The 17631-nt window shown below is 51.6% G+C and overlaps 1 protein-coding gene across 1 annotated transcript; it reads left to right on the top strand.

Annotated features, from left to right (window-relative positions):
* The first annotated feature begins 2610 nt into the window (after nt 1-2610).
* On the top strand, nt 2611-14772 carry LOC119107934 (uncharacterized). Its single transcript, XM_037231528.1, has 7 exons — nt 2611-2656; nt 7195-7403; nt 10620-10646; nt 10751-10886; nt 11242-11375; nt 11825-12050; nt 12762-14772. The coding sequence occupies exons 1-7, from the start codon at nt 2611-2613 to the stop codon at nt 12854-12856; spliced, it is 873 nt and encodes a 290-aa protein (XP_037087423.1). The 3' UTR covers nt 12857-14772.
* The last annotated feature ends 2859 nt before the right edge of the window (nt 14773-17631 follow it).

The raw sequence follows: 17631 nt of genomic DNA, 5'->3' as shown, positions 1-17631 counted from the left end.
AATCGCATCTTATGTACTACTTTCGCAAAACGCGAGGGAGTGCAGCGGCGTCGATAAATGTTAAGTCATTGCCGGTATGCTGACCAACTCCCCATCCGTCTCCTGCAGTGTGTAAATTCCTTTTCTGACTTATGCTGGAGCGAAAGCCCTGTCGACGAGTTGCATCGGAAAGAGCGATTTGGTAGCAAAGCAAGAAGCACCACATACATCCGAAGAAGAGTGGTTTTATGTAGGCATAAATCATTCCGGCAATAACAATCTGATTATGGGACTCATCACCCTTGAGCCTATAAGCACAAAATCACACGGCATATTTACATCAACGTTAACATCCAGGAATTCATGAGCCTTCCTGCTCATAACCCGGCATCCCACTCCCACCGAGGTGGATCTCGGACAGACGGAGCCTCTCTGGAGGTTCCGCAAAGCCAGACGGAGCCCGTGGGACCGACCCAGGGTCGGCGAGCACCGCAGCCCTCCCCGACATCAGCCTACGCAAGGCCGGCCGGGTGATCTATGCCTCGTTTCACGCCCCCTCAGTCTGCCACAAATGGTTGCACGCAGCGGAGCGCTTCCCGGAAGCGGCTGACGTGATATACATCACGGCAGGAGCCTCGCTGAATAATTAGCAGCGATCGCGACTGACGTGACATCTGCAATTGCGGTGGAAATCCACATGCTTTTCTCTGGGCGGTCCAGATGCCACTGGGGTCGGGGATGATGACTCAGGCTATGTACATACGTCACGTCGCTGCTGGGGTCGGGGATGATGGCTCAGGCTATGTACATACGTCACGTCGCTGCTGTGGTCGGGGATGACGGCTCGGGCAATGTTCTCATGTCACGTGTTGTCACTCACGGCCAGCTTGACCGTGCGATGTTGCTAGAAGAGGGCCTTCACATTGACTAGGACACTTCTAGCATCCGTGGAACTCCAAAAGAGGACGGTGCACCTTACGAGCAAGGAGATTCATTATAAAATAAGGGGGGGGGGTAATTTCAATGCATCTCTTATGTTATATTTCACGTTAAAGTGTCAATAAAAGTAGAAGCATGACCCGTTTGCCTCCCTCCTCGTGTTCCTACGCCTATGGGGCTGCAATACCCGCGTCTGTGCGTGGTTGTTATGCTGATATTGTGAACTGTGTCCACAAAACAAGTTTGAAGGTTATGACTATGACTTGTGGTAGTGGACGCTGTGCACCTTTGTGTTCTGTCTGCGAAAGTGCCGCAAGTTACATGTAAAATCAGTGACGGCGATCATTGGCGCAGGCAGGAAGTCACCAGCCTAGTCGTTACAATGTTTTCCGGTTCCCAGCGCGCTTCCGATTTTAGCGCTGCTCAATAGGGAGCACATCTAATTATGCAGTCGGGTGTTTAGACGGACGGCGTTGGAGCGAGAGCGAATCGCGCCCGTAAATTTCCGGGACGGCTTTGGCTTCTGAAGCGATCGGAAGCACGATAGCCAGGAGTTCTGGCGTTCGAAAACAGACTGGAGCCCACCGGCCGGCGAATGTTTTTCAACTCTCTCCGAGCGCCACCGGCGGTGCTGATGGCACGCCATCTTCGTCTCTTTCTTTCCGCCTCAGCCTGTCATCTCCGTGTCTTTCTACCGAGCGCAGGGTAGCCAGAGTGAGGCGAGAGGCAGTCGATTGGGGCGAGCGACAATCGGTGAGGCTCCACGTCCCCTGTCTCCACCACCTGGCCTGTGATCGCCGGTGGAGAGGGCCAGCAGCTGATGGCCCACCTGGGTAACGGTGTGTTCAGCTGAGGCCCGTGCTTTGTTCTCCAGTTTTGAAGAGCACCACGTCCTGAAAAAGGCACTGAAAGGGCGTACATTTGCGTCCACTTAACATCTCTGTGCAACTCAGGCGAACAACTGGTGCATCTTTTTACTCGGAGTTGCCGCAGCATACGGGTACGAACACTGCCTGACGCCGACTTACTGAACTGGCTTTGACCCAGTTGCTGGGTGATCGCTGGTCTGCCGCCCTCACGAGAGCTGGCCGTGTTTCGCCGCTCATTCAGGCCGTTTGGCTGTCCGTCTCCCTGCCGTCAATGGTACGGTATACTGGCCAACCACACCGCCCACACATTCTATAACATTCACGGTAACAACTCAACAGAGTCCAGTGAGCATCCATAGGCAATGAGACGGACACCGGGAAGTTGACGTACGAACTTTATCACTTATCCATCTTATGAGCACCGGTCAGGCATTACTCATCTTAAGGTGTCACATCGACAGAGAGCATTAAAAGCTGACGCACCTAGCTATACGCAGGCCTCGACCTGACGAGCGTGTTTCTGTCAGTGAACATTTCAGTGAACGCATCTCGTCCATCAGCCCAGCAACCCGACCCTGCTCGGCCAGCCGCCTATAGCACAGCGGCGAGCCGGTCCATCGCCGACTCCGACGGGCCTCACACCGCTATCGCTACCGGCGTCTCCGACAAGCCCCTCATCGCCTCCGCCGCCTCCGACGGGCCTCACGCCGCCGCCGCCGCCGCCAGCGCCGACGCAGCAGGGCTGTCCAGTGTGGGACGGGCAGCGACCAGAGGTGCATCGGACCGGGGCGAACAGTCGGCGGAGCACCACACAGCCGCCAGGATGGGCGGCGGCGCGGCGCGGCTTCTGTTGGCGCTGATTCTGCACGGTGAGCGCGGAGTGAGGACCGTCGCTGTGGGGACGGTGGCGAGCAGGCCTCAATGAGCGGGTGGTAGCGCCATGAGAGGCGGTCTGGGACGGACTGACCCAGCGTGGCTCTTGCCGCTCGTGTTGATGATGCTTGCTTGTCATCTTGGTCATGCATTTTGTGGCCGCGCTGTCTGATAAGCGATGCGTTGTTACGAGCGTGTGCTGCGGCAGAGCAATGACTTTAGCAAGAACACTTCAGCATGCAGAGTGATATCGCTACACGGCTGACGCCTGCTGAAGTGATGTCGCTACACGGCTGACGCCTGCTGAAGTGATATCGCTACACGGCTGACGTCCGCTGAAGTTGTCATTCTAAAATGCTTGTAAAGGGGAAGACGTCGCATCCAAACTGTGGTTTACTTAGTCATCACACAGTGCAGCTATTTAAAAGATGATTTCAAAACCTGATGTAATAGGAATCGCATTTACGAGGATCGGGTTACAGGCTTCGGACAATCACTTTAAAGGTGATGAGTTGCACGCATGAATGACCTAAACGGAAGCATAGCCTTTGCACTCCAACCCAGATTTCGCCGAACCATTGTCCCTCAGGCAGTCCAGCGCCACAGCCTGTCCACCCACATCCCCGCTGTCCATTCATTACTGGCGTCAGTCGGCACCACAGTTTACTGGCGCAGCGTCCTGGCTGGAATTGCATTCTTCCGGGCGATACCACCTCTCTCCACCCCATTCTCTCGTGAGCTCAGCCGTAGCCGTCCAACTGCGCATCGTTTTGCGCTGATATTCCTGACGAGAGCAGCTTATTTCACTCGGTTTAAGTTGAAGGGGAAGCCTCAATTTTGCGGAAAGAAAGTGTGCTGCAGTCGCGACCGGATATGACTTTTGAGGAGTTGTTGGAATCTGCACAGACCGTACTTTCTGGAAATAAATGCAAGCAGACAGAAATGACGGTACACTTATCTGATACGATCTCGCATTCCCTTCTTTCGCCTTTGTCGTGGCTGGTGCTAAGCAGTCATTTGTGTGCGTCATCAATCACCTCTTTTAAGATCATGAGGTTGAAGTTATCGTGTTACTGCAGGTGCAGCCAACGAGGGGCGTGGGGATTTAGCCTACTCTGTGAGGAACGAAGGTACCTTTCACCGCGACACTGGAAAACACTGCATGTCACAATCTGGTAAACCGGGAAAACTGTTTCGTCCTTGCATTGCATTGACTTACATCGGCAGCAACATGACACCGTATTGTACATAATGGGGTCAATCCACAACAGTTGGGTCATTCTCAAACTCTTGTCAACTTACATCGTGGCAGCACAGGTCGTATGTGGATGAAAATACTAGGTCAACCTTCCAATGACCCCACAAACACCGTACACGATACACGCCTACCGAGAACAAAGTCATGTTGTCCAATTATGTTGCGAATCCTAGTTTTGGCCTGACGCTTTAAGGCGTTGGATAGATCTTAAGTGATTGCTTTTTTCTTGTACTGGGGCACCGCGCGATACATATGTCGTCCCTTTCCACGGCTGTCCTAGCACGCGGGTTCAGATGGCGTGACCACCGCGTTCGTCGGGCCACGCGCTCACAATTGTACATTGGCGCAGAGCATGATCTACAATGTATTATCAAGGTCGGCGGAAAGCCGCGTGGATATACATGGCAAGCGACTCATTCGTCTGTTTTTGGCGCCAGTGGGACCAGCATTGGCAGCCCATTTATACGTGGCGTGCTGTACATATCATAGTCTGTTCACACAGGCTTTTTCATCACGCCAGACGCGCATGCGGTGACGTCATGAAGAAGAAGTGTGACGTGTGCTACGCACCCGAGGGTGCTCGAATTGAGATCTAAAACGGTCTGCTGGTCACGGTTTTATTCATGCGCGAGATCCAGCTGTTCATTCAAGCCATTTTGACTATGCAGGCGTGCATGAAATCTGCCATTGGTAAACCACTGTTAACCGTCACAAATATGACGAACGTAAGTCATGTTTATTGTCGCAGCCAAGCGGAGACTCACTGGAAAATAGATGCTGTACTTATTCGCGTTTGTGGGAACTGTTAGTGTTTTAGCGGCATGTATGTACTGTCAATGGGCTGCCTCCCCCCCCCCCCCTCGTCACAAATCCTGGCCACGCCCCTAGTCACGTGCTGGTTAATTGAACACCCAACTCAAAATTACTTGGGCTTCTTTAAAAGATCGTACAGCAGGACCAGGCGGAAGATGGAAAAGAAACCCAGTCCTGTGTGCAGAAGCGACATCTGCCAAAAGTGATGTCATTATCTAGCAATCGAATGACATAGGTAGGTGCATGGTTGGTTTATAACAAGGCACTACCACGTACGCGCGTCCAACGCGCTGAAAACAGAAACGGTTGCGTGAACGGACCACGTATCCGGAATCTGCAGTCTGTTCGCAGTGCGCAGGTGCTGTAAATGGGACGTGGTCCCCCAGAAGCTCTAGCCCTAACCCGTCGCAAACCATATAAGCCCTTTGCCTGCACTCCTCCGTGTCAATGTCCTATCAGCTGGGCCAAAAATGTGATTCCATGACTGGGAGGAGCAGTTCAAAGCATGAACATAATTCGATAGCACAAAGCTAGCTAGTGTCAATAGTTTGTGATGTAGTTTCCAACGCGCTCTGCCTGGCCTGAGTTGTTTCAGTTTATGATTGGTGCAATTGGCCAGACTTCGAAGGCGATGTAGGTAGCGACAGAAGTGGGGCAACGACTGATCATATTCCATATCCGAAGGCACTCGTCGTTGTCGCCATAGCTCCACTGAAAGTGCTCACTTGCAGTCGAAACAGATTTTGCCATGTGTGTCCGGCGTAGAGACCAGGTCCAAGAAGTTGTGGACAAGCATATTTCTGGGTGTCAGTGGCCGTCTCTTTGCCGAAGGACGGTCAGACATATGCACGTACCTAGGGACCTTTCAACTATTGGCTATGAGTATGGAGCAGTGACATTTGACTGCGAAAGCCTGAAATCCTGTCCAAACGTCGCCATCCGGAAGGAAATAAAGCACACTAGATTTCAGTCAAATCAAGTTAGCTAGTGCTATCATTCGATCAAGAACAATGGATAACTTTTTGTTGAGTAATTTCAGGTTTGATGTCATCGTTTCAAACAGGCTTCATGATGGGATCCCTCACAGGACAAAATTGATCGTCATTCAGGCAGCACCGGCCTGTTTTTAGGAGCGGATCTCCAAACGGCACGTGCATCCGCCCTGGCTCCCCACGGTGGAAGTTGCGAGGCACTGGCGGCTCCGCACGGTGGAAGTTGCCAGGCATTGGCGGCTCCGCACGGTGGAAGTTGCCAGGCGCTGGCGGCTCCGCACGGTGGAAGTTGCCAGGCACTGGCGGCTCCGCACGGTGGAAGTTGCCAGGCACTGGCGGCTCCGCACGGTGGAAGTTCCGAGGCACTGGCGGCTCCACACGGTGGAAGTTGCGGCGAGCTCGCGTCCGGCTGCGTCGCATAGCGCTGCGGAGCGCGAGTCCCTCTCTATCTGCCGCAGCTCGTATGCACATACCACTGGCAGGAGATCAGTCTCGTGCCAGGCCGTCCCCTTGCCTTTGAGAGCGGGATGTGTCGGCGCTGTGGCCGTATTGACTACCCGCTCTTTTTGTTAGGCGCTGTAGATTCTAAGATCGGTGTTGTCTGACTTTAAGCTGTTGTTTGTGTAGGGTACCAACGCAACAGTTGCACGGTTCTTACCTCATAACCGAAACATTTGTTGCACTCCTTATCAACGTCACTTTGTTATGTATGACGCCTGCGGTTTATCAACCTTAAAGCTATGCAGTTGCAGAGTTCTTCTAGTCCGTCTGACGCTTATATGATACGCGAGCGTTGCCACCGCATTACGGATGGATGCAGCCGACAGCTGCGGCCGCCTAAAGCAATCTGAAATAATGGTATCTTTCAGGCTGCACAAGTTAAAAATGTAGTCATTTTACCGCTGCCTGACTATCAGCTTTGTTCTTGTGGCTTTGGACTCATCTGCGAAGTTGGGCGGAATGTCTCATCCAATCATGCTAACGGCATGTTTACCATGCCTTAGCATACTGTTTGAAGATTATGCGTGGTAAATCTGTCAGCGTCCTTCTTTTCTTCCTCCCTCATTTAATTCCCGCCGCAAATAAGGAAGCAAAGAACCTACCCGGGGCGTTGTGAGGCAGCTGGATGTTCACGAATCACACTCGTCTAACCCAGAGGCGCACGCCGGGTTTAGCTTGGCCTGACGCGCCGCCGTCGTTCATGTCGTCGCGTTATGGTGTGCATTTTGTTCCGGAAGTAATTTAGATAATGTTCAGACTTTCCATTGTTCAAAGCCAGCAGTCGCCAAAACGAGCGCATTTTCGCGAAGTGTGAAGCTTTCTTGTAATGCGGGCGGCCTTGTGACCGACCTGTGTGGCAAACTAACACAACACGGTTTGATGACTTTTAGGGTCATTAAACGACATGAATTTAACTACGCGACAACGGTTTTGACCACGACACCCGCTCCACCTGCTCTCGCTGCGGCAGGAGCGGCCAGTCTGCGAATGACGCGCGTGGAGGTGCCGTCGCCGGTGCCGCTCGGTGGACGCGCCCAGCTCTCCTGCTTCTTCCGGTTGGAGCCTGGGGAGCGCATCTACACCGTCAACTGGTACCGCAACGGCCAGGAGTTCTACCGCTTCTCGCCTGGCGAGTCGCCGCCCGTGAAGACCTTCAGCCAGCCGGGCGTCTTCGTTGACGTGAGTGTGCTGCCGGCTAAGAGGGCAGCGTCAGAGGTGGCGCTGTAAGGGTTATATGCCATTAGGCATTAACCCATAACCCATATGGAGTTGAGAGATTGCCAATAAAAGGTTGAGGCGGGTTGCAGGTAAGAGGTCAAGCCGTCGAAGTGGCCAAACGACGTAAGTACTGCCCGCAAAAAGGCGAAATGATGAAGTCCTTTAAAAGTAAGAATGCGCCGGCGGCGACATATCTTGTATCCATTCATCTTAAAATATCCTAGGTTTGTTTGCATGCACGTGGGTGACATTACCTGCCCACCTTAGTGTGTGAAATTTGCCATGATGTCACTGAGCCCCGGTTTTTTGCCGTTTTGATATTTGGATTCGGAGGCCATTCGACTGCAGTAGTCATTTACTTGTTTCGACATTATAAGTTCAGATTTCTTGCGCTGGCTCTCATGCTTGCCACATATAATAATTTACGCTTTAACCCGTGCTTATGATCCCGAATGACTGATCACGTGTGGTCACGAGTGTGGTCACGAGTGTGGTCACGAGTGTGGTCACAAGTGTGGTCACGAGTGTGGTCACGAGTGTGGTCACGAGTGTGGTCACGAGTGTGGTCACGAGTGTGGTCACGAGTGTGGTCACGAGTGTGGTCACAAGTGTGGTCACGAGTGTGGTCACGAGTGTGGTCACGAGTGTGGTCACGAGTGTGGTCACGAGTGTGGTCACGAGTGTGGTCACGAGTGTGGTCACGAGTGTGGTCACGAGTGTGGTCACGAGTGTGGTCACGAGTGTGGTCACGAGTGTGGTCACGAGTGTGGTCACGAGTGTGGTCACGAGTGTGGTCACGAGTGTGGTCACGAGTGTGGTCACGAGTGTGGTCACGAAGTGTGGTCACGAGTGTGGTCACGAGTGGTCACAAGTGTGGTCACAAGTGTGGTCACAAGTGTGGTCACGACGAGTGTGGTCACAAGTGTGGTCACGAGTGTGGTCACGAGTGTGGTCACGAGTGTGGTCACAAGTGTGGTCACAAGTGTGGTCACAAGTGTGGTCACAAGTGTGGTCACGAGTGTGGTCACAAGTGTGGTCACGAGTGTGGTCACGAGTGTGGTCACAAGTGTGGTCACGAGTGTGGTCACAAGTGTGGTCACGAGTGTGGTCACGAGTGTGGTCACGAGTGTGGTCACAAGTGTGGTCACGAGTGTGGTCACGAGTGTGGTCACGAGTGTGGTCACGAGTGTGGTCACGAGTGTGGTCACAAGTGTGGTCACGAGTGTGGTCACAAGTGTGGTCACGAGTGTGGTCACAAGTGTGGTCACAAGTGTGGTCACGAGTGTGGTCACGAGTGCGGTCACGAGTGTGGTCACGAGATGACTTCGAGAGATATCAGCTTGACTTATTTTAACATCTAAGGTTTCAAAAAGGTGGCTTTCAACATGCCAGTGATGAGCCGGTTGACTGGGAGCGTGTTATGGTTAAGAATGAGGATGCTAAGAGAGTGAAAAGACAATGACAAAAAAAGAATGAAAAGACAAAAAAACAAAAAAAGAAATGAGAAAAAAAGAGAATGCTAAGACAGATGGATGAATGTCAAAACATCAAGCAGACGACCTTTCCAAAATACACCGCCTCGAGGAGGCACGCAAGGAATAACACTGATGAGTTACAGCTGGGTCGTGTACGCCGGTAACGCATCAGTCACCCCACGTCCGTATGGTGGTCCATCATTAGCGATGTGATGAGGCATCGTATGTGATAAATCGTGCTACTTAGCTACTGAACTATTGAATGATGTTATTGATTGGTGCTACTGAGAGAAGTGCTGTTAAGAGGCAACAAATCGCTGACTGCTAAAGTGTGCGTCGTGTATTTAACTCAGTGCATGCGCCTTACGTCGATTCCACGTTTGTAGACCCGGTCTGCGTATGAGGCGTGTGGAGGTGCCGTTGCCGGGTCTGTGGGTGAGACGTGTAGACCGAGTCTGTGGATGAGGCGTGTGGAGGCTCCGTCGCCTGGTCTGTGGATGAGGCGCGTGGACCGGGTCTGTGGATGAGGCGTGTGGAGGCACAGCCACCCAGTCTGCGTATGAGGTGTATGGAGTTCCCGTCGCCGGGTCTGTGGATGAGGCGTATGGAGGTCGCCGTCGCCGGGTCTGTGGATGAGACGTGTGGACCGGCTCCGCGTATGAGGCGTGTGGAGGTGCCGTCACCGAGTCTGTGGATGGGGCATGTGGAGGTGCCGTCACCGGGTCTGTGGATGAGGCGTATAGAGGTACCGTCAGGGTCTGTGGATAGGCGTATGGAGGTGCCGTCGCCGGTTCTGGTATGAGGCGTATGGAGGTCCCGTCGCCGGGTCTGTGGATGAGGCGTGTGGAGGTGCCGTCGCCGGGTCTGTGGATGGGGCGTGTGGAGGTGCCGTCGCCGGGTCTGTGGATGAGGCGTGTGGAGGTGCCGTCGCCGGGTCTGTGGATGAGACGTGTGGGCCGGCTCTGCGTATGAGGCGTGTGGAGGTGCCGTCACCCAGTGGCGTGTGAGTCGTATGGAGGTACCGTTGCGGGTCTGTGGATGGGGCGTGGGAGGTGCCGTCGCCGGGTCTGTGGATGAGGCGTAGGGGTTGTAGTCGTCGCGGGTCTGTGAATGAGGCGTATGGAGGTCCGTCGCCGGGTTGTGGATGAGGCGTGTGGAGGTGCCGTCGCCGGGTCTGTGGATGAGGCGTGTGGAGGTGCCGTCACCAGTCTGCGTGGAGTCGTGTGGAGGTACCGTGCGGGTCTGGATGAGGCGTGTGGAGGTGCCGTCGCCGGGTCTGTGGATGGGGCGTATGGAGGTGCCGTCGCCGGGTCTGTGATGAGGCGTGTGGAGGTGCCGTCACCCAGTCTGGTGTGAGTCGTGTGGAGGTTCCGTCGCCGGGTCTGTGGATGAGGCGTGTGGAGGTGCCGTCGCCGGGTCTGTGGATGGGGCGTGTGGAGGTGCCGTCGCTGATGCTGTTCGGTGGGCACGCTTTGCAATGTTTTTTAATCAAGTCAGTGTATGAACCTAATGCTTGTGAACGTCACTGGATGAGCCCTAAGTACGCTGGCCCGAGAGAAGCGTCACGTCGCAATCGCCGTCCAGCTCAGTCTCACTGAAACCTTATCAAATCGAGCCACTGACGCGTTCGCCAGATGCGTCAAAACGCCGTCCAGCGGCGGTGATGCTGGCCACGCTTCATCGGTGTCCGCTGTGCCCGCAGGCGGTGGCCAGCAACATGACGACGGTGGTGCTGGCCACGCTTCACCGGTGTCCGCTGTGCCCGCAGGCGGTGGCCAGCAACATGACGACGGTGGTGCTGGCCACGCTTCACGGTGTCCGCTGTGCCCGCAGGCGGTGGCCAGCAACATGACGACGGTGGTGCTGCGGCCGGTGACGCTCCGCTCGTCGGGGAGGTTCCGCTGTGAGATCGCCACCGAGGCGCCCACCTACGTCACCGTGCACGGACATGGCGATCTGAGCGTGGTCGGTGAGCTCCGTGACGGTTGTCGGCCGTGACCTTCAGCGGGGTGCTGTGCGGTTGTCGCGTGAATTGCAGTCTATATCATGTCATCGAGTTAGCACGAGTCGGACTAGTGCAATCGCAGTGTAGTGGGATTGGTTGGGGCTTTTTACACACTCCTTAGAAATAGGCATGCCCGCAATGTGCTTCAGATTGCTGCAAGGTCGTCTGATGGCCCATGACAAGCGTAATCTCATAAGGATAGCCCTACCGTGGGAGGAAGAGGCGAATAGGCGAAGCTTCCGACTGATGGATCATCTCGTCCCAAACTCATCGTCCGAGCTTTTGATCAATGTGGCGCACCCCGCCCCCTTCCCTCTAGCTGTGCCGACGGAGGGACCTCAGATCTCGGGCGACCGGGAAATGTACCGCATTGGGGAGCCGGTGCACGTCAACTGCACCTCAGCCAAGAGTAGGCCGGCCGCCTCTCTCAAGTGGTACATCAACAACGTACAGGTCAGGTGAACGCTGCGCACTCGCTAGTGCGCAGTTATTCGTGTGTGACGCGCCTGAAAGCATAAAGGTCTCAAAAGGGCCAACATGAATAGGCTGACATGGAGACGAGCCAACATGGACAGGCTGACATGTTCTTTGTTACCCAACTGTCGAACCGTACGTGACGTGATGGACATGACTTGGGCTTGGACGTGACTTGAACGAATTCCAGTATCATGGGAGTCCTCAGGGTGTTGAGGAGAGTGAAACGACGGAGGTGTCCACTGGCAGCTCCTGACCTGTTTACCAATGGACACTGACGTGATCTAACCTATCCAAAGAACAATCCCGAGTGCGTGATGGACTGAAAAATGACACGGACCTGACTTGCCAAGAACCTGATCTGGCGTGACCTGACGCAGACCTGACCTGACTTGACACGTACCTGACCTGGCCTGACCTGCAAGCAGGCGGACCCCGACCTCGTGAGGAAGTACCCGGCCACGCGCGACGGGGACGGACTGGACACGTCCAGGACCGGGCTGATGTTCCGCTTGCGGCCGGACCAGCTGCAGCCCGGAGGCGTGGTGACGCTCCGCTGCGCCGCTACCATCGCCTCCCTCTACTGGAGGAGCGACGAACGACAGCTGCACGGGCCGCCGACAGAGCGCACCGCCCGAACGCGCCCGCTCACCAGTACGTCCCCGGCCGAGGCCGGCCGAAGATGCGTGGCAGGCTGCCTGAACGCTGGTAGGGGATAGCGGTCTATATATGGGCGGTGTAAGCAAGGGTCTATGGGGAAGGGGTTTTTTCATCCCTCTGGTGCACAAATTGTCTGTATTACATACTGGGACGTGCGGTCGCTCTTATTCTCTATCCTGCTTTATCCTGCATCCTCACGACAACCCACTTGTCCGGGGCGGCTGCATGCGTCAGCCACGAGTGGGCTGAGAGCCCCGTGAGAAGGGGGACCCCGACCGGGTACCCAGCGCGCATGCGCGGGTTAAAGCTCGGCGGTCGGCCCCTCAGGTGCATGCAAGTCTGCCCCACCGCTAACCATTCTCCTTCATCCCATAGCCCTAAAATGATAATTTCTGGTTGAAAGGGCTCTAATCCAAACAACCAAACAACCAAACTCCTCAGTGGTGTGTTCTGGAGACGCTAACTGGCGAAGATTCCGACACGTGGCCAATACCCGGTGAAGAGCTTGACTGTGATTTCGTCGGATCGTCTTTAAAATCTGCCCACTAGTGTTGACAACACGTACCTATAAAACGCTCTGTTGTTGACCTCCACCGGGACCCATTTAACAGTTTCTTCCCTGCATCATTTTGCCTCAAGCCGTTTTTAACCTGAGATTTCAGCCGTTTTCAATCAGTTGACAGTGAAAGTGCCCCTGCTCCCCAGACGGCGTGGACCAAGCCAAACCAGGTGTTCTTCACACCGCATCCGAACTGCTTCCGGTATTTCTCCTGTACCTCCACCAGCTGAGTGTCACCTGACTTTACGAACCGCAAGTCACGGGACTTCAGCTGCGTACAAGGTCAACAGAGCCCCGTGAAACGCAAGACCGGCCGGACTATAACAAGTCATAGCACTGAGACTGGTTATGACCAGGTGCGCCCCATAAACTGCGAGCGACTGACCCGGTGAAACGTCACGTGACCTGCTTGACCTGTGCGTGACAGGCCGCGGAGAGAATGACACTCGCGGTGGTTCACATAACGTGAGTGATGTGAAATATGCGATGGCAAACGTGGCCGTGACGCGCTGGGTCACTCTCCACTAGCGGTCGGCCATCTTACTTGACTAGTATGTGTTGTGTCAGTCACTTTTGGCCTTCAACCAGGTCACTTCGCTTGCAATTTCGAGCCTTAAGCGCTTGTAACTCTTATGGCTAACGGTTACCTGTTATTTTTGGCCTTTTATGTGTGTATGGCATTATGTGAAGTCGAATGCCCAGCACAAAACATTTTCTTAATAAGTGGTCAAGTGTCTAAAGTATGATTGTGATAAATACTCTTGCGATGAGTTTCTTTTTCCGCAAAGACCCTTTTATCCAAATCACGATTTAGACCGATGCATTGCATCAATTTCACTTGAGCCTGATTCACTTGTGTCAAGCGTATTTAAAGAGACTGTACAGAAAAGCTTTTAATGAACTATTTAGCACATTTTGGCATACCATCCTGATTCATGACGTGTTTTTTCGTTCAATGGGACGCTGGTCTGGTACTCATCGAGCACGTATGACAGCCTAATTAGAAATCAACGTTTCATCATAGTCAAACTGTCAATATATTGAGAACAAGCTTTCGACCTTAGCCTGCCTCAAATTTGAGCCTTGACAAAAAAACACATTGTCAAGCAACTCGATTCGCGCGCCTCGAAAATCATGCACTGTTACTGATGATAGGTAGCCACAGACGAAAATTATTTAGCATCCTTATGCCAACACAAGTGTAACACACGGTCTGCTTAGATAGATACATGAATATATTTACATAATACGCTTCCACCAATGCATCTTAAGCAATCCAGGTCAACTGAGACTTAATTCACCAGTCAGCCATAACCGTGGTCGGCTTTATAGAAGCATACACTAAGAAGTTTAAATCTTTCGTCAGTATGGTTCACGCATACACAATTCATGGGGCAATCAAAGCTGTAGTTTAAGGCAAAGCAATATGCGATCCAAAAAGTCTAAAGTAAATATCCTTCTGCGTGTTGTTTGGTGAGCATTTATTCATGTCAACTGTAAACCAACAAAGAGCTACATGGGCCCATCAAGGTTGGCCTACCTCAGGTTCCGCATACGTCCTCGAAATTAATCTTACCACCTGACCTGTCCTGAATTCAGGCATAAATGAGATCTTTAGGACCGATAGAACTTGTCCAAAGGATTTTTAAACGTTGCCCAAAGGAGACTTCCTAAAACTTTGCCCGACAGTTCCATTGCTATAATTCGCTTCTCCTTGACTAAATGACATCTGCCTCTTCATAGTTCTACTCCTACCTGATGCAAAATTAAAATGGTTTCCTATGAGTCTCAGGCTACTCTCCAGTGCTTACATGTAGATCTACCCCTGTCTGTACCTTTCATAATCTTGAATGTCCTCGATCAGTTCCCTTCTAGGTCCTACCACATTGCAGTGAATATAAATCCAAGGCTGTGAGCCTATCATTATATTTTAAGTTGCCATCCCCATCTATCATCATAGCTGCTTTTTGCTGCATTCTTTCCAGCCTATCTCCTCTTTGTGGAGGCATAGGGACCAAACTTGTGCACGATACTCTAGGTGTGGTCTGACATAAGCCAAGTGCAACTTTTGATAAAATTCCCACTTTTTTAATGGACATTCCTGTTAATAGGTCTAGCATCCGAAATGCTTTGCTCCTTGCAGCCCCACCTTGTTTTTCAGCCTTTCAGGCTGAAAAAAACTTAAACTAAGGCTGAGGGGGTAGGTGCAATTATTCTGCCGTTTCCAATCTAGTAAAGGTTGCGCTTAACAGAAAATATTAGTGGATTTTTCGCAGCGAGATTTCGCGACTGAAAGAAAGTTGTATGTTTTAAGTCAATAACTGGAACTTTTATGCCCGCTCAAAGGAAAACAATCGAGGAAATCGCATTTTCAGTTTACAACCTCATACCTATGAGACCTTGCCTTGCTGAGACACAAAACCTACATAAGCGAGTTCCTTGTTTAATTCAGGTTGAAATGGTGCATTGCTTTATGTATTTGGACATATCTTTATGACATATGGCTCAGTTAATGTAACAACCGCAGCTGGCCGCGCGCGTTCCGCGGCACCTTCGGCTGCCGCCCACCGGCCGTTCAGGCCGTGGATCACCGCGCGGTGTTCTTAAAAACCCTTCTGCTCTGAAACCAGAAAATCTAGGAACACATTCTTGATATCAAGACACGTGCAATGGATGCCTCTGGGGACAACACAGATTTGAGCGCTATTACACAATATGTCGGGGAGGTGTCCTCAAAAGCCTTGGGGGTCGCATCGTCCCCCCATATAGTGGCGTCAACCGTATTAACCCCCATGGTTATAGTTGCGTCAACCGTATTAAGCCGCTATCAAGGCAGGGGTTAATACGGTTGAACGCAACTATAACCAATCGGTTACAGACATGAACTTTGAGAGGCACGCTGTAATGAAGCCAGTGACGGTTGTGATTGGTTAGCGAATGATGTCTCAGTAGACCTAGATTGATGAAGATGCATTGGTAGAAGGGTATTATTATTCACGTACCTACTTAAGCAGCCGGAGTGCCATATTTGTGCTGGTATGATGATGTTACAGAATCTTCGCCCTTGACTTTCCATCATCGTGGATGCTGAGTGCATGCTTGCTTTGCTTCTTGCTTTTTGAGGGCACCAATTTAATTGCTTGGCAGTGTCTTTTTTTGTTAATGCTCACGCCCGAGAAAGGAACAAGGCCGAAAGCTTGTCCTAAGTATATGGAACTTTTGGCTGTGGTGGAACGATGGTTTCTAATTACGCTGTTATACGGTATTTATTCCAGCGGTTTTTTCCTTCGTGTTGTTATACTTTAGCATGACTTTGAGTTCACAAGTGTGCGTTCTGTTTTTAACCGACCGCGATAAATCATGAGTACTACATGGCGGTACCTTCATTATGACCGCATTTGGTAGGGGAGACTGGGGTAAGTTGCATCATGACCAAGCAGCATCAGGGTGATTTATTTCGAATTTATGCGATGAATGGCAGTCTTAATTAACTGAGCTGATGCAGAGCAACTCGTCCTACCTTTCAGTGTGCTTTCGTTTCGCCCTACGTGCGTGTGTCTCGGGATAAGCGCGACAAATATGTTTTTTGCAATTCGTTGAAGAAAACTATAGCCGTCGCTGTAAATGTGTTGTTGGGCTCACCGCGTGATTACACCAGTCTGAAGGCTATGCTGAGCGGTGGAGAAGTTTATCTCTCGTATATACTGCAGAACATTTAGCGTCTGCTTTCCAAGGATTTCGGAGTGGTGCGAGGTTTCTTCCGGGATGTCCGGCGGTACATGTATCACATGTGCATGGGCATGCTGTATCAGTGATAAGATGTAATAACAATATGTCCAATGACCGACTTACTTCCGACTGTTTACTGACACGTTTACCATAAATTATTGCTACCCAGACAAGAAGTTGACGTTTACATTATCTACGTAGACCTGTGATTCCTGCCTGAGAAACCGAAACTGAAGCGGTGGTAGTTATAAACAAATATGGATTGATAAAAAGGGGAAAAAGAAATCATGTCGTTCTCACGACGAATCACGAAATTGCACAGACGAACGTGTTCTGTCCACATGTCGTAACGCATTCAGCTTCCTTGCGATGAAGCTTACTCTATGACAAGACAGCCATAAGCCCACCTTCCCCGTCATATGATACAACTTACCCGAAGGGTGGGACAAGTTGCTTCATTTGAAACGAGGACATTCAGATCTCATTTACCAAAAAACTAAGATGTGATCTTCAAAACTTGACCAATGCGTATGAAGCTGAAGGCTAAAGCTGTCAGCAGATATTCAAATCTTAGGCATATCCTCACTAGCTATAGCAGGAGGAAGTTCAGGGTCAAAACTGACTTCTTTGTCATGCCCAATCCCTTTAATTTTCATTTAATGATGTATAGGTCACACTTAAAGTTTATGTGACGGAAGAGCGCAACAAAGCGACGCCTAACTAAAGGAACGTTATTCGTTTGTGTTTGTGCTCGAGCATTGCTTGATGGCTTGATTGTGTGAAACTAACAGAAAAGTTGAGCTTACCCAATTCAATATTTGACAAGGCTCAAGTAATCCCACGTTGATCGCAATTTCCGCGACAAAACTGCAATTACGAGGAAAATGATGATAGGATTGGAGAGGAGACGCTCTTCTGTTTTCGCTTACCTGCAGTGTCTTGGTATCTGCTAGAAATGTAGTGAGTTTGCACCCATTTAACGCTAAAATAATTCCAATTTTTTCCCATATCGATGATGCCCGTCTATGAGGTATCGAACAAAACATAATTTGCGATCTAATGACTTATTCTGCCGCTATGCCGTGATAGTTGAACCGCACAAATAAACGGTCTTGACTACCATGCGGCACCATCACGCTGGTCGCTTATCCATTTACAATTCCATCTACATCGTGAGGGATCGACCGCAAACAAAGTTTAGGAGTACGCGCATGTGAGGAGTTAAAAAGGCCGAGGCAGAAATGGCGCACACGCCGGACGGCTTACGCAGCGCAAAGGCAATAACAC

The sequence above is a fragment of the Pollicipes pollicipes genome, unplaced genomic scaffold (genome assembly GCF_011947565.3).
Source record: "Pollicipes pollicipes isolate AB1234 unplaced genomic scaffold, Ppol_2.1 Scaffold_6686;HRSCAF=7923_pilon_pilon_pilon, whole genome shotgun sequence".
Classification (NCBI taxonomy): Eukaryota; Metazoa; Arthropoda; class Thecostraca; order Pollicipedomorpha; family Pollicipedidae; genus Pollicipes; species Pollicipes pollicipes.
The sequence above is the reverse complement of the archived record's forward strand: the minus strand, read 5'-3'. Positions and strand labels throughout refer to the sequence as shown.

Bases quoted from the DNA above. Each gene is read 5' to 3' on its own strand.
- LOC119107934 (XM_037231528.1), top strand. From the start codon at position 2,611: ATGGGCGGCGGCGCGGCGCGGCTTCTGTTGGCGCTGATTCTGCACG. The intron at 11,376-11,824 runs GTCAGGTGAACG...ACCTGCAAGCAG, and splicing joins GGTACATCAACAACGTACAG to GCGGACCCCGACCTCGTGAG. The intron at 12,051-12,761 runs GTACGTCCCCGG...CCTGCTCCCCAG, and splicing joins CCGAACGCGCCCGCTCACCA to ACGGCGTGGACCAAGCCAAA.